The 21,996-nt window shown below is 41.2% G+C and overlaps 1 protein-coding gene and 1 long non-coding RNA gene across 3 annotated transcripts in view; one reads left to right on the top strand and one right to left on the bottom strand.

The window, feature by feature from the left end:
- Nucleotides 1-662: 662 nt before the first annotated feature.
- On the bottom strand, nt 663-5,657 carry LOC106992672 (uncharacterized). Its single transcript, XR_001438697.3, has 3 exons — nt 5,517-5,657; nt 1,971-2,178; nt 663-1,482 (listed from the first exon to the last, which is right to left on the bottom strand). It is a non-coding gene; the product is annotated as an uncharacterized LOC106992672 (long non-coding RNA).
- An 80-nt stretch (nt 5,658-5,737) lies between these two features.
- STAT1 (signal transducer and activator of transcription 1) overlaps nt 5,738-21,996 on the top strand; it is a 44,719-nt gene continuing 28,460 nt past the window's right edge. Inside the window, exons 1-10 of one of the 2 annotated variants that reach the window (XM_077956099.1) lie at nt 5,778-5,931; nt 6,269-6,422; nt 8,184-8,356; nt 9,975-10,103; nt 11,167-11,311; nt 12,932-13,030; nt 18,074-18,163; nt 19,494-19,572; nt 20,647-20,738; nt 20,954-21,105. In XM_077956099.1, the coding sequence (XP_077812225.1) occupies nt 8,202-8,356; nt 9,975-10,103; nt 11,167-11,311; nt 12,932-13,030; nt 18,074-18,163; nt 19,494-19,572; nt 20,647-20,738; nt 20,954-21,105 (941 nt within the window). In that variant the 5' untranslated portion in view covers nt 5,778-5,931; nt 6,269-6,422; nt 8,184-8,201. 2 annotated transcript variants of the gene reach the window in all.

Below are 21,996 nucleotides of genomic sequence, written 5' to 3'. Positions count from 1 at the left end.
CCCAGAAACATTAGCATTTTAGAATATTTTTCCTTTTTCCCTCTTTCTGTTTCCATTTATTTACATTTCTATATATTATTACAATAATAGGATAATGCTGTCTATGTTTTCTTTCCGTCATTTTCATTTAATTTTATACGTGGATATTTTCCAATGTGAAATTAAATAGTCTTTGAAAGCCTAACTTTGATATTCTACTATATGAATTGTGCTTTAACTGTCAGTTGGAAAATTCGGTTTCTGATTTTTCACTATTATAAGTGAAGCTGCTATGAACATCATTCTGCATAAAGCTTTCATATATATCTGATCACTTCCTTATAGCAGATTTCTGTAAGTTCAAGAATATTATAAAAACTTCTAAAAAATGATTGTGATAATCATCAATAGAATTCTGGTCGATGTGTTATTTTTCCTTCATGTAAAGAACACAGCTTGCTTGCATATGGCCATTTTCCTAAAAGTATTCATAGCTTTCCTTCATATTGGGATGAAATATGTCATGTACATAGTGCAGTTTTGTTCAAACCATGATATGCTTCCCTGCATTTTAAGCAGCTGCTGTCTAGGAGGCCTCTTGTACTTATTAACTGGGAAGAAGATACACACACCAAGACAGGTAAGTGACTGTACAAAACCCAAATCCAGAGAACTACAAGAAATGATAGAAATCTTTTATTTCAATTCTATTATATTACAGATGAACAAATACAGTTTACACTGATGAACTGACATTCACAGTATAATAGCAAGCCTGACATAAAGGAGGAAAGGTGAAGAGGCATTGACTGGAATTTTTAGAAATTCCTACTATCAGATATTTAGCTTATAATATTATTGTAAACATTGGGGACATATGGCTGAAATACAAAATGGTAGCTGGAAGGAGAGGGAAAGTAAAAACATATTACTATAGATTGGTTCATCAGATTTGTAGCTATCATTTTGAAATAGATCAAGGCTATAAAGAACGCACAGAGCCAGTAAGTTTTTTTTATAGGAATGTGGTAAGGACAAAGATAAAGCATTCCTTGAGGATGAGCGACTCCAGGAGAAATTCCCATGGTTGGGAAGGGCAATGGACCTGTTCCACTTAATTAAGTTCCGCTTACTTAGTTGTTTTAGAATTCAGTTGTAGGATGTTTTGTTTCATTTCATAAATTCTTTATGAGTGATCTATTGCTACATAACAGACCAAACTATTCCCAGAACTTTGGTAAAACATCATTTATCAGTGCTTGTGAGTCTAGGATATGCTGGGGAGTTCAGTTCACCTGGGTCAGGCCCCCACTTTATCTTGCCTGGGTTCTCTCATAAATCTGAGGTCTAAACTTGAACAACTGCTGTGATTCAGCTGTGGTCTGTGTGGTCTCTCATGCTCCTGCAGGCTAGCCGGACTTCTCATGGAGGCTGGGCAGGGTTCTGAGAGCAGAGTGTATAGGGCCTCTTGAGGCCTAGACTCCAAATGTCACAATGTCACGTCTGCGGCAGGGTGGAGAAATAATAGAACAGGGAATAATGTGGACATTATTGAAAATAATTTATCAGGAGAGCCTTCTTAATTTCAATTTCATGTAATGAGAACTATATGACTGATATCTTTTTGCCTTGGTTTGCAGGCTGCACTAGTTATTGTAGATATTTCTGCTATAAGTTGCTTTAAATGCTTTGTGCAACAAGCAGATGTAACTAAGTAAATACAACTGAATGATTTGGGTGTAAAAGAAAAGGTGAGTGAAGACTAGGAATGATACTGTCCTTTCTCCAAGCAAAATAGAGTTCCTCCAAATGGGAAGTATGGAGTAGTTCTTAAGTCTTTCTACTGTAACATCATGTGAATTTATGAGTTACTCTGGTGACTTCACTTCAGTTACTGATCATATGATGTAGTTTCTGGATTCCTCACTGTCCTTGACTCTCCTTTGTCTGTACACCAGTTCAGAGATGAAAAATAGTAAATTTCACCTTACCTGTTGCTTCTGATTGATTGCTGGTGACGAAGTATACCCTGTCATTTGTTGCTCTTTTAAATCCAATACAAGTAGTTGCATTTATTGTTTTAAATGTTATCCAGTTGACCGGAGGCTGAGGCAGGAGAATCGTTTGAACCCAGGAGTGGGAGGTTGCAGTGAGCCAAGATCGTGCCACTGTACTCCAGCCTGGGCAACAGAGTGAGACCTGGTCTCAAAAAAAAAAAAAAAAAGTGTTATCCAATTGAGGCCAGGCACATTGGTTCACACCTGTAATCCCAGCACTTTGGGAGGTCGAGGCAGACAGATCACCCGATGCCAGGAGTGTAAGACCAGTCTGGCCAACATGGCAAAACCCTGACTCTACTAAAAATACAAAAAATTAGCCGGGCTTGGTGACGCAGGCCTGTAATCCCAGCTACTCGGGAGGCTGAGGAACGAGAATCACTTGAACTCAGGAGGCGGTGGTTGCAGTGAGTCGAGACTGCACCAATGCACTCCAGCCTGGCCGACAGAGCGAGACTGTGTCATCAATACATACATACATACATACATACATACATACATACATACGTAGTATCCAGTTGGTTTCAGACCAGCAGCAGTCCTTTGGAATATTTAGATAATTGAGAATTTTGATTTAGCGTGGGTACCTGAGGCATGCTGTCTCTTAGCAGAGGGAAGGAGCACACAAGAACAAGTTGATTACAAAGAACATGCAGTTTCAGGTCAGATGGTCTATACATCACAACTGTCCATATTCCTTTGGAACAAGTCACATGGCCAAGGTCAAGTTACAGCACACAGAGAGGTATACTCTACCCTTAGTGAACCATGGCAAGGGGTGGGAAGGGACAGAAGAGATTTGAAAATAATGCAGTCTACAGACATAGTGTTAGCTGTTTTTTCTAGTTTTTGCAAATTTGACATTGTTGATATAGAGACACAGCTTTCCAAGCTGACTGTTACAAGGCAACCATCACACATTTGTATCTGTCAAATTATGGATTTCTAGGTTTTTGTTTGGCTTTGGTTTGATTGCTTTTTGGAGCAGTCAATATGTTATACAGTAAGAAAATATAAATAGTTTATCCTTTAGGAACACTGAATCTTGGAGACATAAGGATTGGCCACTTCAAAAACCATAATATTAGGAAGTGTATAGTTATTGTCCAAATAAATAGACACATATATTATTAGGTCATTCAGAGACCCCAGATTAATTGCTATAGGTTGAGGTGGTTCTAGAAAGAGAATACAGTATTTGGGCTGGGCTTTAACAGGTGGATAAGAATTTGGTAAGTGAAGAGAGTAAGGGGCAAGACTTGCCATTCAGTATGTACAAAGGGGCAGAAATCAGGAAATTAAAAGCATGGGGGGAGTGTTGGAGGTAGGCGAGGTTAGTTGGGAAATGGGACAATGACAGAAAAGGCTGGAAAGAAGGAAAGAGACATTTTGTGGAGGATCCAGACTAGCAGACAACATTTGTGTTGATCATACGTGCAAGGAGAGTTGTTAAGGCTTTTGAGCAGGGAATGACTACATCAATGCAGTATTTTAAGGAATTTAATTTGGCAAATATAGTGAAGGAGAAAGAGACTAGAAAAAGGTAGTATACCTAGAGATTAGCATAGCATTCCAATTCTCAAGTGATGAAGGCCTATGGTAGGATATTGTCATGGATGCTAAAACAAAGGGGAGTAAGGAAGGAAGCATCCATAGATCTTGATGATCCAAATTGGGATTTGGAGTGCCAAATAATCCTATTTGCAGATATTAGAATTATTTAATTCCTTCATGAATATTGAAGCTAATATCTGTGCAAGTTTTATAGTACCAGAAAAAAATATTTTTAACATGTAATCTACCGTTCCTAGAGTCAGCTTTTGATATGGTTTGGCTGTGTCCCCAGCCAAATCTCATCTTGAATGGTAACTCCCACAATTCCCACCTGTCATGGGAGGAAACTGGTGGGAGGTGATTAAATTATAGGGGCGAGACTTTCCTGCGCTCTTTTTGTGATAGTGAATGAGTCTCACGGAGCTGATCATTTTTAAAATGGGAGCTTCCCTGCACAAGCTCTCTCTCTGCCTGCCGCCATCCATGAAAGATGCGACTTGTTCCTCCTTGCCTTCTGCCGATTGTGAGGCCTCCCCAGCCATGTGGAACTGTAAGTCCATTAAACCTCTTTATTTTGTAAATTGCCCAGTCTCAGGTCTTTATTAACAGTGTTAAAAACGGATTAATACAGTTTTTTTCAGAGAACAGTAAAACATTGTGTTGGTCCTTGGGTAAGAGCAGAAGGGACCTTTTTGGTGCCCTGGCATCTCTTTGCAGAGACGGCTGTTTTCACTGCTAACTTGCTTTGTGAGGGTGCATTTGTGACAAGAACAAATAGATGTGCAAAGAATAAAAAAAAAAAAAAAAAAAAACTCACACACACACACATATAGGTATATCCATGGGAAATTATTCAGATCCTTCTCCTACCCCAAAGTGCCTAATTATTCAAGGCTTGACTCAAATCCCGTCTACTTGAAGGAACAAATTGATTTTATGAGCATGTAGTCCAAGAAGATTTAGTTTGTCTGGCTTCATTAGTGCCTACCTGGAGAAGTGACATTTGAGCTGAGATTTTAAACTAAGATCTAAAAGATGAGTTAGCCAGCAAAGAGTTGGGTGAAGCAGATGTTGGCTCAAGGGGTTTTCCAAATAGTCGCTAGTGAGAAGTCCCTGAGTTTGGGGAGTTTGGGTTATTTGCAGAACTAAATGCTGAAGTAAGCAAAGCAGAGTGGCATATTATGGGGTTGGAGAAAGAGATAGAGAAACCAGGGTTTTATAGTATGTATTAAGAAACTCAATTTTATAAGAGCAAAGAAAAGCCATGGAAGGATTTTTCAGGTTGGCAAATGACATGATCTGCTTTTCAGTTAAAAACAAAAACAAAACAAAAAAAACCACTCAAACTCTTGTATGGAGAATGGATTAAAAGGGAGCTAAGGGCTGAAGTGAGGCAGCCATTCGGGAATCTACTGCAGTAATGGGAAAGAGAGAAAAGGGAGGCGGCAGAAAGAAGAAATGGAGCAGAGTAAATGAGACTTGAGAAATATTTAGGAGGAAGAATAATAAGGTTTGAGGATCAGGTGTTGAGAGGTGAGGGAGAAGGCAATGTCAAAGATGAATCCTAGGTATCTGACATGTGCCATTTCTAGAAAAAGAGCATGTTTCAGGAGAAAGATGAGTTTGGTTCTGAACATAGTTTGTAGAGCTCACTGCACATACAAGTGGAGAAGCAAGTGGGAGTTGTGGGTGTGAAGCTCAGAGGAGAGATGTGGACAGGATAAGCATTTAGGACCCCTCCATCTAGAAAGAAATTGAAGCTGTGGGTGAGGTCATCACAGCACAGCCTTTAGGAGAAGTCCAGGTAAAGAAGCTGAGGAATGTCTGGACCCTGACTACCTTAACATACAATGGTTTGACAGTGGAGGTGGAGACAATGTAGAAAGAATGCCAAAGAGGCAGGAAGAAGCAAGGAGGATGTGTTACCTTTTGGTCGTTCTCTAAGGTATGTAAACAGAACTCCAGTACCTAGCGTGTCAACACGGAACCGGGCTGCAGGTCACCGCCCTAGCGGCCCTGCCCGAAGCCGGAGGAAACACCCAGCGCGCGAGGAAGCAGCGCCCCGCAGAGGGAGGCGGTGGCGCCCGCGGAACAGCCGAGTCTAATTGGCTGAGCGCGGAGCCGCCCGGTGATTGGTGGGGGCGGAAGGGGGCCGGGCGCCGGCACTGCTTTTTCTTCTGCCGGGTAGTTTCGCTTTCCAGCGCAGAGTCTGCGGAGGGGCTTGGCTGCACCGGGGGACCGCGCCTGGCAGACCCCAGACCGAGCAGAGGCGGCCCGGCACGCCCGGGAGAGGCTGCACCGCCGCCCCCCACGCCTAGCCCTTCCGGATCCTGCGCGCAGAGTGAGTGGCCGTGAGATTCCGGGTGCTGGGGGTGGGACGCGCCGGGACGGAGTCCTCGGGCCGTGCAGTTGGACGCCGGGCGAGGACGGGCCGTCTGTGCTGACCCGCGAATCCGTGACCCAAAGAACGTGTCCCGAGTATTCCAAGTGCGAGGAGTGCCCCCTGTTCTCGGAGATGGCACTGCTCAGCACGATTGCCCTTGCCAGTCGTGCTCTGGCAGTAAAGAGGACTTGTGAAATGGAATTTTCCTCTAGAAGGCACTGCACCTTCCCATTTACCCTCACTTTCTCCCGTTTCCACCCCCCTTTCCATCAGTCACATTTTCTTCTTTTCGCAGAAAGTTTCATTTGCTGTATGCCATCCTCGAGAGCTGTCTGGGTTAACATTCGCACTCTGTGCATGCAACCTCGACAGTCTTGGCACCTAACGTGCTGTGTGTAGCTGCTCCTTTGGTTGAATCCCCACGCCCTTGTTGGGGCACAAGGTGGCAGGTCAGTAAATGTTCATGGGATCACATGAATGAGTACATGGCTTCGGAATCTTAATTATGTTTCTATGTTTAAAGATGGAAGGGCTTAATGTCTTCCTAGAGTTTAAAAGTGATGTTTAGTTTTTGCAGACCCCCCCACCCCCAAAATAATATAATTACTCTTAAAAAAAATTTTCTGAAGAGTTCTGGGATAGGTATGCAGAGGTGTGGTTGATTGTGCTTTGAATGTTGTTTGTATAGATAGGGAGTTGTTTTCATAGAACAGAAATAGGACTTGAGCCTCCAGCACAGTCCATTGTGCAACCATTGCTAAATGAGGATGCTGGACTCACACTTGTGAGATCATAATATGGTTTGCTTTTTAGTTTCTAATTCCATCTGAAATATACACAATTTGAATTCAACAAACTGTTTTGAGCCCATAGTGTAGGCAGCTCACTGTCCAAGGTCCGTAAGATGTTAAAAAGGAAAATACCCCCACTACTCCACCTCCACCACACCTCACCCACCTTCCGCTGCAGGGTCTCTGGAGGCATCACAGAGCTTTACAAGGAAAAGTGGAACTGATGCTCTAATAGAGGTACAGAATTCAGTGAGACACGAGTCAAAGAAAGCTTAATTGTGAGTCTCAGACAACTTAATGAAAGAAGGGACTTTTGTACATAGCGTTGAATGCTGTAGGATTTAGAGATGCAAAAATTCGTGGAGAGGCTGTTCCAAGGGCGAGTAGCTGGAGCAAAGCAGAAGTGTTGGGCACCGTTGAAAAACAGTAAATGATGTGGTGACTGGTTTGCTTTGTTGATGGATGAAGATGGGGTGGGTTGGAAATCCGCCTAGGAATGGACAAATCATAGGATTTTTGCACAGGAAATTGATGTGGTCCAATCTGTGTGCAGCAGAGGCTGGATTGGGAAGGTAGAATGTTGGAGACAGGAAGGCAGCAGGTCTTGGGATGGAGTGGAAACAATCAACTCTAAATCTGGGATTTGAGCTAGGTGATTGGGAGATGGCCATGCCACTCTCTGAGTTGGTAACAGGTTTTGTGAGTTGGTAACAGGTTCTGTGAGAAGATGAGACTGACTCCAGATTTGTGAACATGAGCTTATTTATTTATTTATTTATTTAGAGACGGAGTCTTGCTCTGTCGCCCAGGCTGAAGTACAGTGGCGCGATCTCAGCTCACTGCACCCTTCACCTCCTGGGTTCAAGCAGTTCCCCCGCTTCAGCCTCCCCAGTAGCTGAGACTACAGGTGCACACCACCATGCCCGGCTAATTTTTTTTGTATTTTACTAGAGACAAGGTTTCACCATGTTGCCCAGGCTGGTCTTGAACTCCTGAGCTCAGGCAATCCGCCCACCTTGGCCTCCCAAAGTGCTAGGATTACAGGCGTGAGCCACCTCGCCCACCCAAACATGAGCTTATTAATTCACCTCTTCTGTGCCAGGTGCTACATATGTACTAGCTCATCCAGCCTTAACAACCAACTGCGGCAGGGTGTGGAAGCTCACGCCTGTAATCCCAGCACTTTGGGAGGCTGAGGTGGAAGAATTGCCTGAGGTCAGGTGTTTGAGAACAGCCTCAGAAACATAACAAGAGGTTGTCTGCAGAAAATTTAAAAATTAGCCAGGCATCTTGGCTCATGTTTATTGTATTAGTCTGTTCTCATGCTGCTATAAAGAACTGCCTGAGACTAGGTAATTTGTAAAGAAAAGAGGTTTAATTGACTCACAGTTCTGCATGGCAGAAGGCATCTCTTCACAGGGGAGCAGGAGAGAGTGGATGCAAGCAGGGGAAATGCCAGATGCTTGTAAAACCATCAGATGTCATGAGGCTCACTCATTATCACGAGAAGAGCATTGGGGAAACTGCCCCCATGATTCAGTTACCTCCACTGGTCCCGCCCTTAACACGTGGGAATTATATTACAATTCGAGGTGAGATTTGGGTGGGGATGTAGAACCAAACCATATCACTTGCAGTCTGAGCTCACTGGGAGGCTGAGGTGGGAGGATTGCTCTAGTCCAGGGGTTGGAGGCTGCACTGAACTATAATCGTGCCACTGCGCTCCAGCCTGGATGACAGAGCAAGTTCCTATCTACTACACACACACACACACACACACACACACACACACACACAACCACCTTGTTGATAGGGGAGTAAGTTACCTGGGTTCACTTGGCTAATAAGAGACGTTGCAGCTCCCATTGGCTGACAGTCCAGCATATCTGCTTTAGGCACATCCTTATTAGTTACCAAGCAGGAAGGGAGAGAGCCACAGATTTTTCCACTCAGGTAAAATAAAATTGAACTGAAAAAAATCAAATTGCTACAGCAGGAGTGTCAAGGGGCTGGGCTTGGGTCCGTTTCTACTGGTATATATGATGATAACTAGCTTTATAGTCCAGACATTTCCTCATGCTTCTTTGGAAGGACATTTTTGGACTAGGCGTGACTTCATGCCTTCATACATGTACTTGGCTACAAGAATGCATAGATACTCTTCCATGCCCTACTTGAAAATCCAGACCCCTTCCCCAGAGGTCTGGCAGGGCAAGATTCCCTTGTGTCCACTCTGCCTATCGCCAGCTGTGTGCTGATGTAAATCCTAAGTTACTTGATGGTCATGGAAAACTTTCCGTTTTCCTAATGGATTTTAGGACTTCCTTATATCAAGTTTTTGTTGTGATTTTTAATCTTTAGGAAAACTGTATAAAAATGGACTTAACAGTTTTCCAAAGAGATAAGTGTTACTTTATCCTTTTAATTGACATTTAATGATGTTGTTTTAATATTTAAAAATCATTACTTCTTTATGCCAGATTTATTGTTTGTAGTAGGCAAAGAGGAAAATATATCTTTCTAAATGTGTATAACAAAAATAATGAATTTTACCATATGAATCATAAATATAGCCGTTTAAAAATATTTGAGTTAAATTACAAATGTACTGTGATTTGTAGGAGAGCATTTTGGGAGAGTCATGTGATTTGTCTTAAAGCAAGTCTAATTAAAATGTTTTTCATGTGTTTATTTGATAAAATCACAAATTCATTTTAAAGGCGTGTTTATTGAATACCTACTATGTGGTTGACATTGTTCTGGGGATACACCAGTGCACAAAATCCTCCACCAACATCCGTCCCTTCAGGTGGGGAAACCAGACAATAATCAAAATAAAAAATGTGGTAGGTCAGATGGTCGTGTAAGTACTATGAAGAAAAATAAACCAGGGAAGAGAAAGGCATGCATGTTTCCAGGGCGGGAGGTGGTTGCAGTTTAAATAAGGAGGCCAGAGAAGGCTGCCCTGATATGTGGACAACAAGCAAAGACCTGAAGATGTGTTTCGTGGAGGAGAAAAAAAGTTGACCCCCAAAGTCAATTAAAAAGAGGCTTTAGACTATAAATGCCATTTAAATAAAATATTTCTGGGACAAACTATGTTTTGGATTAAGCAAGATATTTAAGAGTACAACCTGATGCCAAGAAGGCTTTCTTTGAAGCTGTGGTTTCCATATACGTGGAAAGAATGTATATTCTTTTTCTTTATAGGATGTCTCAGTGGTATGAACTTCAGCAGCTTGACTCAAAATTCCTGGAGCAGGTTCACCAGCTTTATGATGACAGTTTTCCCATGGAAATCAGACAATACCTGGCACAGTGGTTAGAAAAGCAAGACTGGTAAGGAAAATTCACTAGATAGAAGAAGAAGTTTACACCTTAAAAATACTTGTTGATGAAGTGACGTGGGGCCACGTTTACTGGAAGATGAATTCCATCAATGGCCACTGGGATTATTTGTTGTAGATAAGTTTATTGATTTAAAAAATGACATGTGTCTCAACAAAGTTAAGTATATTAGTCATTAAGCACTTTTATGTAGTTTTGTCAAATTTAATTTATGATAGATACTCCTAAATGCTTTGGACAAGTTAGATAATGCTGACACCAATTAGTTTCCAACTTAGGATCCAGACTATAGAAAGAAGAAACTTAAAAGAAATAAAGCCAAATTAATGGTTAAACATTGATTAGAAATATGAAGAAGGTAGTAAAATTAAGGGGATTTTTTTTAACTGATGGGTGTTCTACTTTAAAATGTATTATTTGCTAGTTGCATATATATATTTTTTTTTTTTTTTTTTTTGAGACGGAGTCTCGCTCTGTGGCCCAGGCTGGAGTGCAGTGGCGCGATCTCGGCTCACTGCAAGCTCCGCCTCCCGGGTTCACGCCATTCTCCTGCCTCAGCCTCCCGAGTAGCTGGGACTACAGGCGCCCACAACCGCGCCCGGCTAATTTTTTGTATTTTTAGTAGAGACGGGGTTTCACCGTGGTCTCGATCTCCTGACCTTGTGATCCGCCCGCCTCGGCCTCCCAAAGTGCTGGGATTACAGGCGTGAGCCACCGCGCCCGGCCTAGTTGCATATATTTTAAACGTCCTGAAAGTATTTGACATAGAAAGTGAGGGGTCCCCTGTTGACTTTTCCCCCTCCAGAGATAGTCACCATGAATAGTGTCATGCACAATCTCTTAGAGCTCTAGAATTTTTCATGCTGATTGCACATAAGAGAAATACCACATAAACTACTGCTAAATGCAGTATCAGTTTCAGAAGAAGAAAATAAACCTAAGAAAATACTTAAATTGTTTTTAATAATTTCAATAAGGAAACCAACATTTGTTTTGTCTGTTTTACGTAGACACTTAGTTCTAGAATGAAATGTGTAAATGTTAAATCTCCTAGGGAGCACGCTGCCAATGATGTTTCATTTGCCACCATCCGTTTTCATGACCTCCTATCACAGCTGGATGATCAATATAGTCGCTTTTCTTTGGAGAATAACTTCTTGCTACAGCATAACATAAGGAAAAGCAAGCGTAATCTTCAGGTATGACCTGGTTTTTGTGTTTTAGTTGAAATGTTCTCATGTTGATGGAAGGCAATTTTCTTCATTCAGCAAATACAATTGAGCATACACTTCGTGGTATTTAGAGAAGTAACAGAGGCCGGGCGCGGTGGCTCAAGCCTGTAATCCCAGCACTTTGGGAGGCCGAGACGGGCGGATCACGAGGTCAGGAGATCGAGACCATCCTGGTGAACACAGTGAAACCCCGTCTCTACTAAAACTACAAAAAAACTAGCCGGGCGAGGTGGCGGGCGCCTGTAGTCCCAGCTACTCGGGAGGCTGAGGCAGGAGAATGGCGTGAACCCGGGAGGCGGAGCTTGCAGTGAGCTGAGATCTGGCCACTGCACTCCAGCCTGGGCGACAGAATGAGATTCCGTCTCAAAAAAAAAAAAAAAAAGAGAAGTAACAGAGACTAAACAACTCCATTTATATTATTTGTAGTATCAGTAAATATAGCATAAGTAAAATAAGATATCAATTCATTTTATAAACACAGAAGGAATTTTCAGGGTTAAATGTATCACCTCTTAGGTGTCAGTAATTCTGAGAAAAATGTGATGCTATAATCTTGTTTTACTAAAAACAGTCAATATTTAAACCAAAGAAAAGGGGCTGCATTTTAAGAGCAGTGATCTATAGTAGTATATTAAAGCTCCAGGGAACGTTAGTGGTTAGGTTCAGGTCCTTGCTATGCAAATGAGGAATAAGTCCGGAAAGGTTTGACTTTCACCTGAGGAAGGGGTGACTTCAGGAACTAAACTCCACCTTGCCTTGCTTCTGGTGGAGTTAGCCTCTCCTGGAAGAAAAGGTCAAAGAAAGATCCAGACATGAGAGAACATGCTACAGAGTTTTAAGAGTTCTTCAAATGTACTCCCAGCATGCCCTTGGCCTGGCTATCATATTTATGTCCTGTAATAACAGAACTTTTCTGTTTTAATGGAGGTGAAAGCTATCATTTTCTTCTTTCATACAATACAACTGAACTTTTCAGCTTAGGTAATTGGAAGTTTTTTTTTTTTTTTTTTTTTCCTTTGTGAATGCATTTACAATTTTATATACCAGTGAGTAGGGAAATCAAATTAACTTTACAGAAATTTGCTCTCATACAGACCTTGCATGAATGCACCTGTATAAAGAGCCATTATTGCCAGTGTTTTGCAAACTAGCTTTGACAATGACAACAGAAAAACCTAAATTAATATCTTTGGTCTGGTTCAAAGCTTAGACCAACAGATGCATTCATTGAGGGATGCCATGTATAGTTTTCATATCATTTGCATTGTCTTGGGATCCTAACAGAAGATAATTGGCCTCAAGAAATATGGAAAGATATTAAAGTAAAAATATTATATGAACCATATGTGAAAATACTTGTTTACTCCAAAAGTACTTTAGGTACCTGCACTTAGAAAGTTAAAGCAATTTTTGTCATAATTTGTGAAAGAAATATTTTGATTTTAACAAACATAGCTTATATAGAATTTAACAGATGAGAGATGAGGTTTCTCAGAGAATATAAACAAATTCATATCAACTTATAATACACAATAATGTAAACATTCTGCATTTTAATTTATTTTTGTTTTAACCCCTCAAATCTAGGATAATTTTCAGGAAGACCCAATCCAGATGTCTATGATCATTTACAACTGTCTGAAGGAAGAAAGGAAAATTCTGGAAAACGCCCAGAGATTTAATCAGGTACTTTTTTCTCACTGAACACAAAAATTGTAATAAATTCAAAATGTATTCATTCATCAAATACTATTGGGGCCCACATCAAAGCAATGGTGAATGTCTCTAATTTTATAGCCCCAAGAAGTGGGAGAATCAGATTTAGAGATTTTATAGAACCAGGCTTTAAGAAAGATCCTAATCTAATGGAATTAAGTTCTAACGAGGAGAGAGACAACATATAAACAAGATACTTCCGGGTAGCATAAAGTGCTGAGAAGATAACATGCTGAGTTCATGGAGTTGCTGGGAGTAGGGTTTTTCATTTAGACCAGAATCAGGAAAGGCCTCTGAGTTGCTGGCACAGGAATGGAAGCAGGCAAATAGAGAGTTCTTGCAGCTGTCCAAGGGAGAAGCAGTGGAAGCTTGCGCTCAGTAGAATCGGTGGAGGTAGGAAGAGGTGGACAGATTCAGGTTATGCTTTGGATGTGGTGCCAATATAGAAGGATCCTTATATTGACGGATTAGATGCAGGAGTGAGCAGAAAGTCAAGGATGATGGCTCTACAGCAGCTACTAGAACCCCTTGAAAACTGATAATGCTGTTCACAGAGCTGGGAAGGCAAGGAGCAGGCAGGGGCAGGAGTTTTGTAGGACACAGTAGGTTTGTGGAGAGAAGAGGCTGATGGGAAAATCAAGGGCTTTGTTTTGAGCAAGATCAAGATACCTATTAAATATTCAAGACATCAAACAGTCAATGAGTCAGAGTTGTACTAGTATCAAGATTTTTGATCATTGTTTTATTAATCCTAATACAAACCTTCCTAGCTGTCAGGGTTCAGCAGAGTTTTGAAGTTGCTATGGCATTTAGTATTCCTTTCTTGAGCAGTGGGGTGGTGACAACAAGCCAACAATCCAATGTTATGGATTGTTCTAGAAGAGCCCATTCCTATACGGATGCCAGAGGACACAGTATGCGTCCCGTGTGCATTTCACCAACAAATAACTACCAAAGTGAACTGTGCGACAGTGGAGAGGGAGACAGTTTAAGTGTGGTGGAAGATGCAAGTCTCCACGCACTGCCTGAGCATTTGTCCCAGTCTGTAGACATGCTGAGATGGGAAATTATTGTTCCCATTATTTTTTGTTTTAATGTAAGAGCTTTTAGAAAATAGATTTAAGAGAATATTGTGCTATCCACACTCTAGTAGGCTATAAATGTTTCGTGTGCTGTCTTACAGCACACTAAGTTTTTTTCTTTCTTTTTTTATTTGTGGTGAATAAACTAATTGCGTGTCTGGACAAAAATTTAGGTCCATAGGGTTTGAAGGGATAGGGAGATTTTCTTTCAGGTGGGAGGGAAAGACATGAGGTCGATTCTAAGCTTCCCTTTCCTGTTCCGTCTTTGTGTTCTTAAGGACTAATGGTTACCATATGCTGAGTGCATATCATGTTGCAGGCCCTGTGCTGTGCACTTTATAAACATTATTTCGTTTGAGTAAATACTTTCAAAACTGTCATTGAAGGTAGGTATTCTTATCCCCATTTTAAAGATGAGAAAACTGCGGTTTAGAGGTCAGGTACTTTGCTCAGGGCCACAGAGCTAATGAGAAGTAGGTTTGGAATTTAAACCCAGTATTGCCTAACTCTGAAACTAGTTCACTGGAGAAGTCGCTCTTCAGTTTTCTAATCTATGGGATGGGATGTGAGGGCTTTCTGGCTGGAACTTCTCACACCCATGAAGTGCCTATTCCCTTACTTGGACTACTGCTCATCCCATTGAAAAGGACCCCCTTCCTAAGCAGAAGACTTTGTTTGATCTGGGGCCTGTGAGTAACCAAGTTCCCATCCAGACAAGGTCTCTAGAGGTACAGTAGTGAAATGAGAAAGTAAGAGTCAATGACAGCTGAAGTCCCTTCCAACTTCAATGTTTGACATTCCTGTGGTTTCAGTACTCCTGGTTTCTTAGAAAGTTAAAAAGTTAAGGACTCACTATGAAAGTGGTTTCAGTACTAAAGTGTACAGGAGCAGGCAAGCATCTGCTTAGCAGGAGATGGGAGCAGGGTGGAGGGAAGCAGGGAGGGATGAGAGGAAGGAGTAAGAGAATACCAAGGGTTTGAGTGACTTGGAGGGACTACTGCCCAAGTTGGAAGCAGGAGGTTTCTTAGGCCCTGCCACAGTCACCAGGTTTTTCCACCAAGCATCTCCCAGCAAGTCAGTAGAAAGGGGAGGTAGAAGCTGGGGATAGCGGCTCTCTTACAGTCGTTGTTTATATCCCTGTTCTCTAAACCGAGCCTTGGTCATTTGGGAGGAGGCCTGGGAAGTCAGAATTCTCTAGTGACCTGGTCCCTCTCCCTAGGTGTAGTATCCCAGCTGTTACAAAGCCCACAGGATACAGTGCCCACGTCCTGCTGGCTTAGAAGTTGTATTAGTCTGTTCTTGCATGGCTATAAAGAAATACCTGAGACTGGGTAATTTATAAGAGAAGAGATTTCATTGACTTACGGTTCTGCAGGCTGTACAGGAAGCATGGTGCTGGCATCTGCTCAGTTTCTGGGGAGGCCTCAGAAAACTTACAGTCATAGCAGAAGGTGAAGGGGAAGCACACACATCACATGGCCAGAGCAGGAGGAAGCCAGGGAGAGGTGCTCTACACTTAACCAGATCTTGTGAAAACTCATGATCACGAGAATAGTATCAAGAGGATGGTGCTAAACTATTCATGAGAAACCGTCCCCATGATCCAGTCACCTTCCACCAGGCCCCACCTCCAACACTGGGGATTACAATTCATGAGATTTGGGCGGGGACACAGATCCAAACCATATCAGAATTAGACAACAGCAGAGATTTCCCTGCATAGGCAGAAAGCTGTATGGAACTTCTTAAAGTGACAACTCATCCCGACCGCCCAGAGAAACTCCTTTTGTCACTTAGTGATATGTGGCACCTTGGACTTACAGAGGATACCAATAACGTTCATGTATTTCTATTGCGCACTTTACAGCTGATACAATTCACATGCTTTGAACTTCTACTATTGGAGAATATATAACATGTAGGAAAACTTCCTCTGAAGAGAGAATAATTTTGATGATGTATGCCTGATAAAGATAAAACAAAAAATTGTGGACCAATTTTACTTATGAGTATCAATATAAAAGTCCCCAATAAGATATTAGGGATCAGAATTAAACACTACATTAAGAAAAGGCATGACCAAATATGATTTATTATAGGTCACAAGGGTAGACCATGACTGGGCAACCTATTGATGCAATTCACTAAATTAATAGCTACAAGGAGAAAAAAGCATTTACTTCATTCCACAGAAGCTGAGAAGACCTGACAGAATTCAATGCTCGTTTCTGATAAAAACATTGAATAAGATAGGAATTAATGGATACCTCTTTAACATACAAAAATATATATCTCTCCATTCTAGAGACAGTAACTTATTTAACTGGGAAAACTCCAGTAAGTCAGAAACACAGCAAGGGTGCTGTGTTTCCACTGCTGTTTAGCATCGTATTGGTGATATTGGCCAATGCAGTTAGACAGGAGAAAACCATTAGAGGCATAAGAATTAAAAATAGCATCATAAAGATATTAGCTCTCCCTGAGTTTACTTGTAATTTTAATGTGATTCCAATGAAAATACCAACAAGTTGTTTTCTGGAGCTATACAAATTGGTTCTGAAATTTATAAAAAATAAACATGCAAGAATAGCAAGGCAACTTCTGAACAAGTAGAGCAATGAAATGGGACTGGCCCTACTAGATAGACTATAAATCCTCTGTAGTCCAATATCCTTCAAGGGTTCAGGCTTATGAATAAACAGGCCAATGGAAAAGAAGAGAAAAATCTAGAAGGAAACCCATGTGCATATGGAAATTTATGTGATACAGCTGGCAGCTCAGAGCACTGGGGAAAATAATGGACTTTTCAGTCAATGTTGTTAAGACAAATGGAAAGCTAATTGGAAAAAAAGTGAAAGCAAAAAGTGGGCCCATACTTCACACTGATCATGAGAACAGACAAATATATCAGCGATCCAAAAGTTAAAAAGAAAAAGAAGGAAACCTTGCAAGTGCTAGGGAAAAAAAAATGAATGCATGCCATAATGTCAATAGGGAAAGGCTTTCTGGTATAAGGAAAATTCCAGGCATAAAGAAGAAAAGATTGATACAATCGAATATGTAAAAACACCCCCGTAGAATCTGTGCTGTATAGGGCACTGTGTAAGAAAGGCTGACAAACGCAGTTTCTGCTGTGTGGAGGATTTAACTCTAAAAAAAATAACATCTTTCTAGAATTTAATCTCTAGGAGAACAGGGACCACTGGTTACCTCTCTAACACCTGAGCCTAGAACATTGCCTGACATTTACTTAGTACCTAGTATGTGCAGGGTACATCTGGTGTATGAAGCAAGTAGACCCTGTCGCTTCTGAGTGTTCTGATTATCAAAAGTAGGACTGAATTCTCCTGGGCAAGTCTGGGTTTATATTCATTATTGACTTTATAGTAGCAGATTTTCATTGATGGCCTTAATGGAATGCTTTCATATTTCAGTATACCTCTGGATCACCCAGGATTGTCTTAAAATAGGCTTTTCTGATTCCATAATCATACTAGCCCTTGAGATTTTCCAACACCTAGATTTTCCATCCTAGGTGGTGAGATGCTGCTGGTCTGAGGACCACACTTTGAATCAGAAAACTTTACGATAAATAAGGACAGGGTTAATAAGAATAATCTTGTGTACAGTATTTGAGAAACCCTGAACTAAATTCTAATGTGGTACCATGTAACTGTATGAATTAATGGAAACTCCCAGAAATACTGTTTATTTTAGACATGAATTGAGCCTAGTTTTTTTGTAGCCTTGTTAACAGTTTGCCAGCATTTTCCAGGGCCTTGGGAAAAATTTCTTACTGACACATAAGCGGGAAGCCTGTAGTATATGTCAGAAGGTCTGGAAGGCAGGTGGGGACTTGACTTTGGAGTGTAACCAGCAAGTACACACCCTGGAGAAAACGATGGCTGTAATCACGCCCTTCCCATTACAGGCCCAGTCGGGGAATATTCAGAGCACGGTGATGTTAGACAAACAGAAAGAGCTTGACAGTAAAGTCAGAAATGTGAAGGACAAGGTTATGGTGAGTATTGCGTAAACACATGCATTTATTCTGAAACTTTCTGTGGGGAAAAAAGGTTTCAGTCACTTGGGGTGTAAACCTAGTAACTGAGTTCAGTCTTTTAAGTAGTTGGGAAGAAAAATTTTGCAGAAGTCTCAAGCTGTAAGTAGACTTTTTGAATGGCCTCTTAAAACTGCCAAACATTGAGTTTATCTTTTTCTTCCCTGAAAGATCATGCAGTAAATGTTGACTTTTCCCAGTACCCAGTAAATGAGATGTTGCTGCTCTAAATGGGCCTTTATGTTCACATCTCTCAAATCACAGTGCCCCAGGATAAACATGGCCCATCTTTCCCAGTCATCTGTTCTATCCTAAGACTTGGAAGAGGAACAAAAATACATTTTATTGAACGAAATTTGGATACATTTCTGATTAAGACATCCACAGTGATTTTAGGATAAAACTTCCAAGTCAATTTATGGAAGAAGAGGGCTGCTCTGGCGCCCTCAATGGCCCGCATTTACTCCTCTCCACTGTTAGGGCTGGTGCGGGGAGAGGTTGAGGAGTTCTTTTTCACACAAGCCTGTGTTTGTGGAAAAGGCCTTCCAGCTTAGGAGTTTGGTCCTCTGTGGATCTCTGGGTAACACCAGTATGGCCTTGACTGTATGCCTCAGACAGCATCTTTCGAAACTCCACATTCTTCGGAGCAACTTTATCCTGCGGTCTCCTAGGGAAGCATTTCATTAAAGTAGAAACCGAGTGAGCCCAGTCCAGAAATAGCCATGGAAATCCAGAGAAGAGTATGTGGAAATGTGACCAAATCTCAAACAAATGATGCTTATTTGTAGAATGCACATACAATTTATTGTCCAGGTGGAGATGCATTTGAGCTGCCAAGAGGGCACTGTTTATAATTATAGCAAGTATGAAACCAGGTCTGTCCCAGTAAAGCTGAGATGTATGGTCACTTATTTGGAAGGAATGAGGAAATTTTCTATGAGCTTTTCCCCCCACTGCTGTGGGCTTCACAATGGAGTTTTTAAATAATCTCAGAGGTAGTCTCAAAATGATGAGGAAGAATCAAAATTTAGGTGCTGGAACCAGGTTAAGGACATACAAATCAGTTTGAGAATTATTGTATGTTGGCTTTTTTAAAAGTGTTATTACATACTTATTAATGAAATAGAAATTATTTCATGTGTATGATTAGAACTCTCCAAATCAGATCTCTTTTTGAGGGAGCTGGAATTGTTTTCATGTTTCTCTGGGTTTCATAGAAGCAATACTCTGTTGCCTAAAGTATTTGGAAGTTGCTGATCAGTAGAAAACATGTTTACATCTTTATTTGTAGTGTATAGAGCATGAAATCAAGAGCCTGGAAGATTTACAAGATGAATATGACTTCAAATGCAAAACCTTGCAGAACAGAGGTAAGGGTTCACAACTGAAGTGGTGCCCATTGGCTGTGATTTTTTCTGTTTACACTAGATAACGAAGATGATTACTCCTTTCTATTTGCCGAGTATTTTATGACTCTGAATTCTTCCTTGATAACCCAGGCCAGGATTTCTTAACATCCAATACTGTTGACATTTTGGGGTAGCTAATTGGTTGTGGGGGCTGTCCTGGCATTGTAGAATGTTTAGCAACATCCCTGACTTATACCCACCAGGTGCCAGTAGCACTACCCAGGAGCCCTCACTAGTGACAATCAAAACTGTCTCCAGAGATTACCAAAAGTCCCCTAGGGGTCAGTGACCCCTACTTGATAACTACTGGTTATGTGTTACTCAGCTTATTTATTGCACCTAGCCCACTGACACAGACTGACACAGAGTGATAGATATGTGGAGTTCCCCTGCCCTGATATCTCAAGTTTCTTCAAACATGGCGTGTCCACATGTGTACACTGCAGATGAGCTCATTATTTTTCTCATGTTTTAAAGCAGTTTTACTCTATTTTGTTACTGTTGATGTTTTTAATGAGAGTAGCAACAGAAAAGAACTCAAGAATGTGCATTGTGTGGAACATGTAAGGCACTGCTGTTGCTGTATTCATCATCTGGGGTATAGCATGGTTCATAGGCAGAGATTATCAGTATGATTTAGGTAAAAAGTATGAGAGACAGCAACTTCAGCTACCGCTTCCTAATCATCTGCTTCTCTTTGAAAGCTACAGATACGCTTTGTATACATTTTTTACCTGAAGTTTTGAATTCTGTTATTTACATTTATTTAGGTAATTACCTGACAGTGTCTTCAGTGGCAGATACTACTATGTCTGATTTACATGGGCCACTGAAAACAAGTATTTTGTTTCAGTTTGCCTAGTTGTTATACTTAGGACTTTTTTCATGTTTAATAAAGATTGAAGAAAGCCAAACTTTGACCTGTCACTGGGCAGCATTTGTGTCATCTTTATCCTATATTTATATGAATCTTGGCTTTTGTTGGTTTTGTCTTCTTTATATAAATATATTTACTGGCTGTCTCTCAATTTATAGAACACGAGACCAATGGTGTGGCAAAGAGTGATCAGAAACAAGAACAGCTGTTACTCAAGAAGATGTATTTAATGCTTGACAATAAAAGAAAGGTAGTTATTTACTTTCCAGAACAGCATGCCGCTTTTGTTATAGACTGTAAATAATGGAATCAAAATTTAGAAGAGAAGAAAAATTATTTTTATAACCTCCTGGCTTAGAGCCCCAGTTGAGAATGAAATGATATTTGCTTTTCTTTTAAAAAATATTTTAAAATTCAGCGATTAAAAATGAGTTTATTTCACTTTGTTTCTTCCACTGCCTTTAGGAAGTAGTTCACAAAATAATCGAGTTGTTGAATGTCACTGAACTTACCCAGAATGCCCTGATTAATGATGAACTAGTGGAGTGGAAGCGGAGACAGCAGAGCGCCTGTATTGGGGGGCCGCCCAATGCTTGCCTGGATCAGCTGCAGAACTGGTAAGATTCTCCAAAGCGGAAAACTGGCAGCTGACTGGCTAACCACATAAACTCATAAATGCACCTTTGAGCTGTGTTAGTTGAATGGACCCTGTTAAAACGTTGGTATAGAGTTTGACGTAATCCAGCTTCTGCTTACCCTGGAAACACTCCCTTGGAAAGCACAGTGTTATTCATGACTCTTGCCACGTTCAGCCACGTCTACTTGGTTTGGATCACTCCTGTACCATGGGATGTGTCGTTTGACTGTACAGAACATCAGTGACATGGTCATTATAGAACACATTTAACAACTTGACTCCTAATGTTTCATTTAAAACAAGATAGCTCGAGGCATTTTTCTAGGCTTACAGAATAGTTTGTTAGGAACCATTCATTCAGTCATCCATCCAGTAATACTTATTAAATGCCTACTGTGTGCCAGGCACTGTAGGACCTGGGCACACAAGGATGAATGATTCTTCGCCCTTGCCAACAAGGAGTTCTCAGTGTGGAAGGGGGATGTAGACATGGTAATAATTCCGTACAGTGAAAGTTTCCAGGTGCTCTAGCAAAAGGCCATCAGAGTTCTGTGGAGGACAAAGGAAAGCATCTCCAGGGAAGGTTTCATAGAGGAAGTGGCCTTGTGCTGACTCAAAAGTGACTAGGGTTACTCCATATAGATCAAGGGGAAGTACTTTTCAGCACAGAGCACATGATGTGCAAAGGCACACACGTGGGAGACTGAAGGGACTGTATTGGGTGGCGGGAGAGTGAGGTGTCAGGGGAGACGGGAAGGAAAGTGGACCCGGCGGGAGATGCTGGAGCCTGATGGTGCAGGTTCTGAGCACCATGCTCAGAGTGTGGGCCGTATGCTGCTGTCCTGCTGAGCCAAGGCAGGCTTTTTTCTTA

The sequence above is a fragment of the Macaca mulatta genome, chromosome 12 (assembly GCF_049350105.2).
Source record: "Macaca mulatta isolate MMU2019108-1 chromosome 12, T2T-MMU8v2.0, whole genome shotgun sequence".
NCBI classification, from domain to species: domain Eukaryota; kingdom Metazoa; phylum Chordata; class Mammalia; order Primates; family Cercopithecidae; genus Macaca; species Macaca mulatta.
This window is presented reverse-complemented; position numbering and strand designations above follow the sequence as displayed.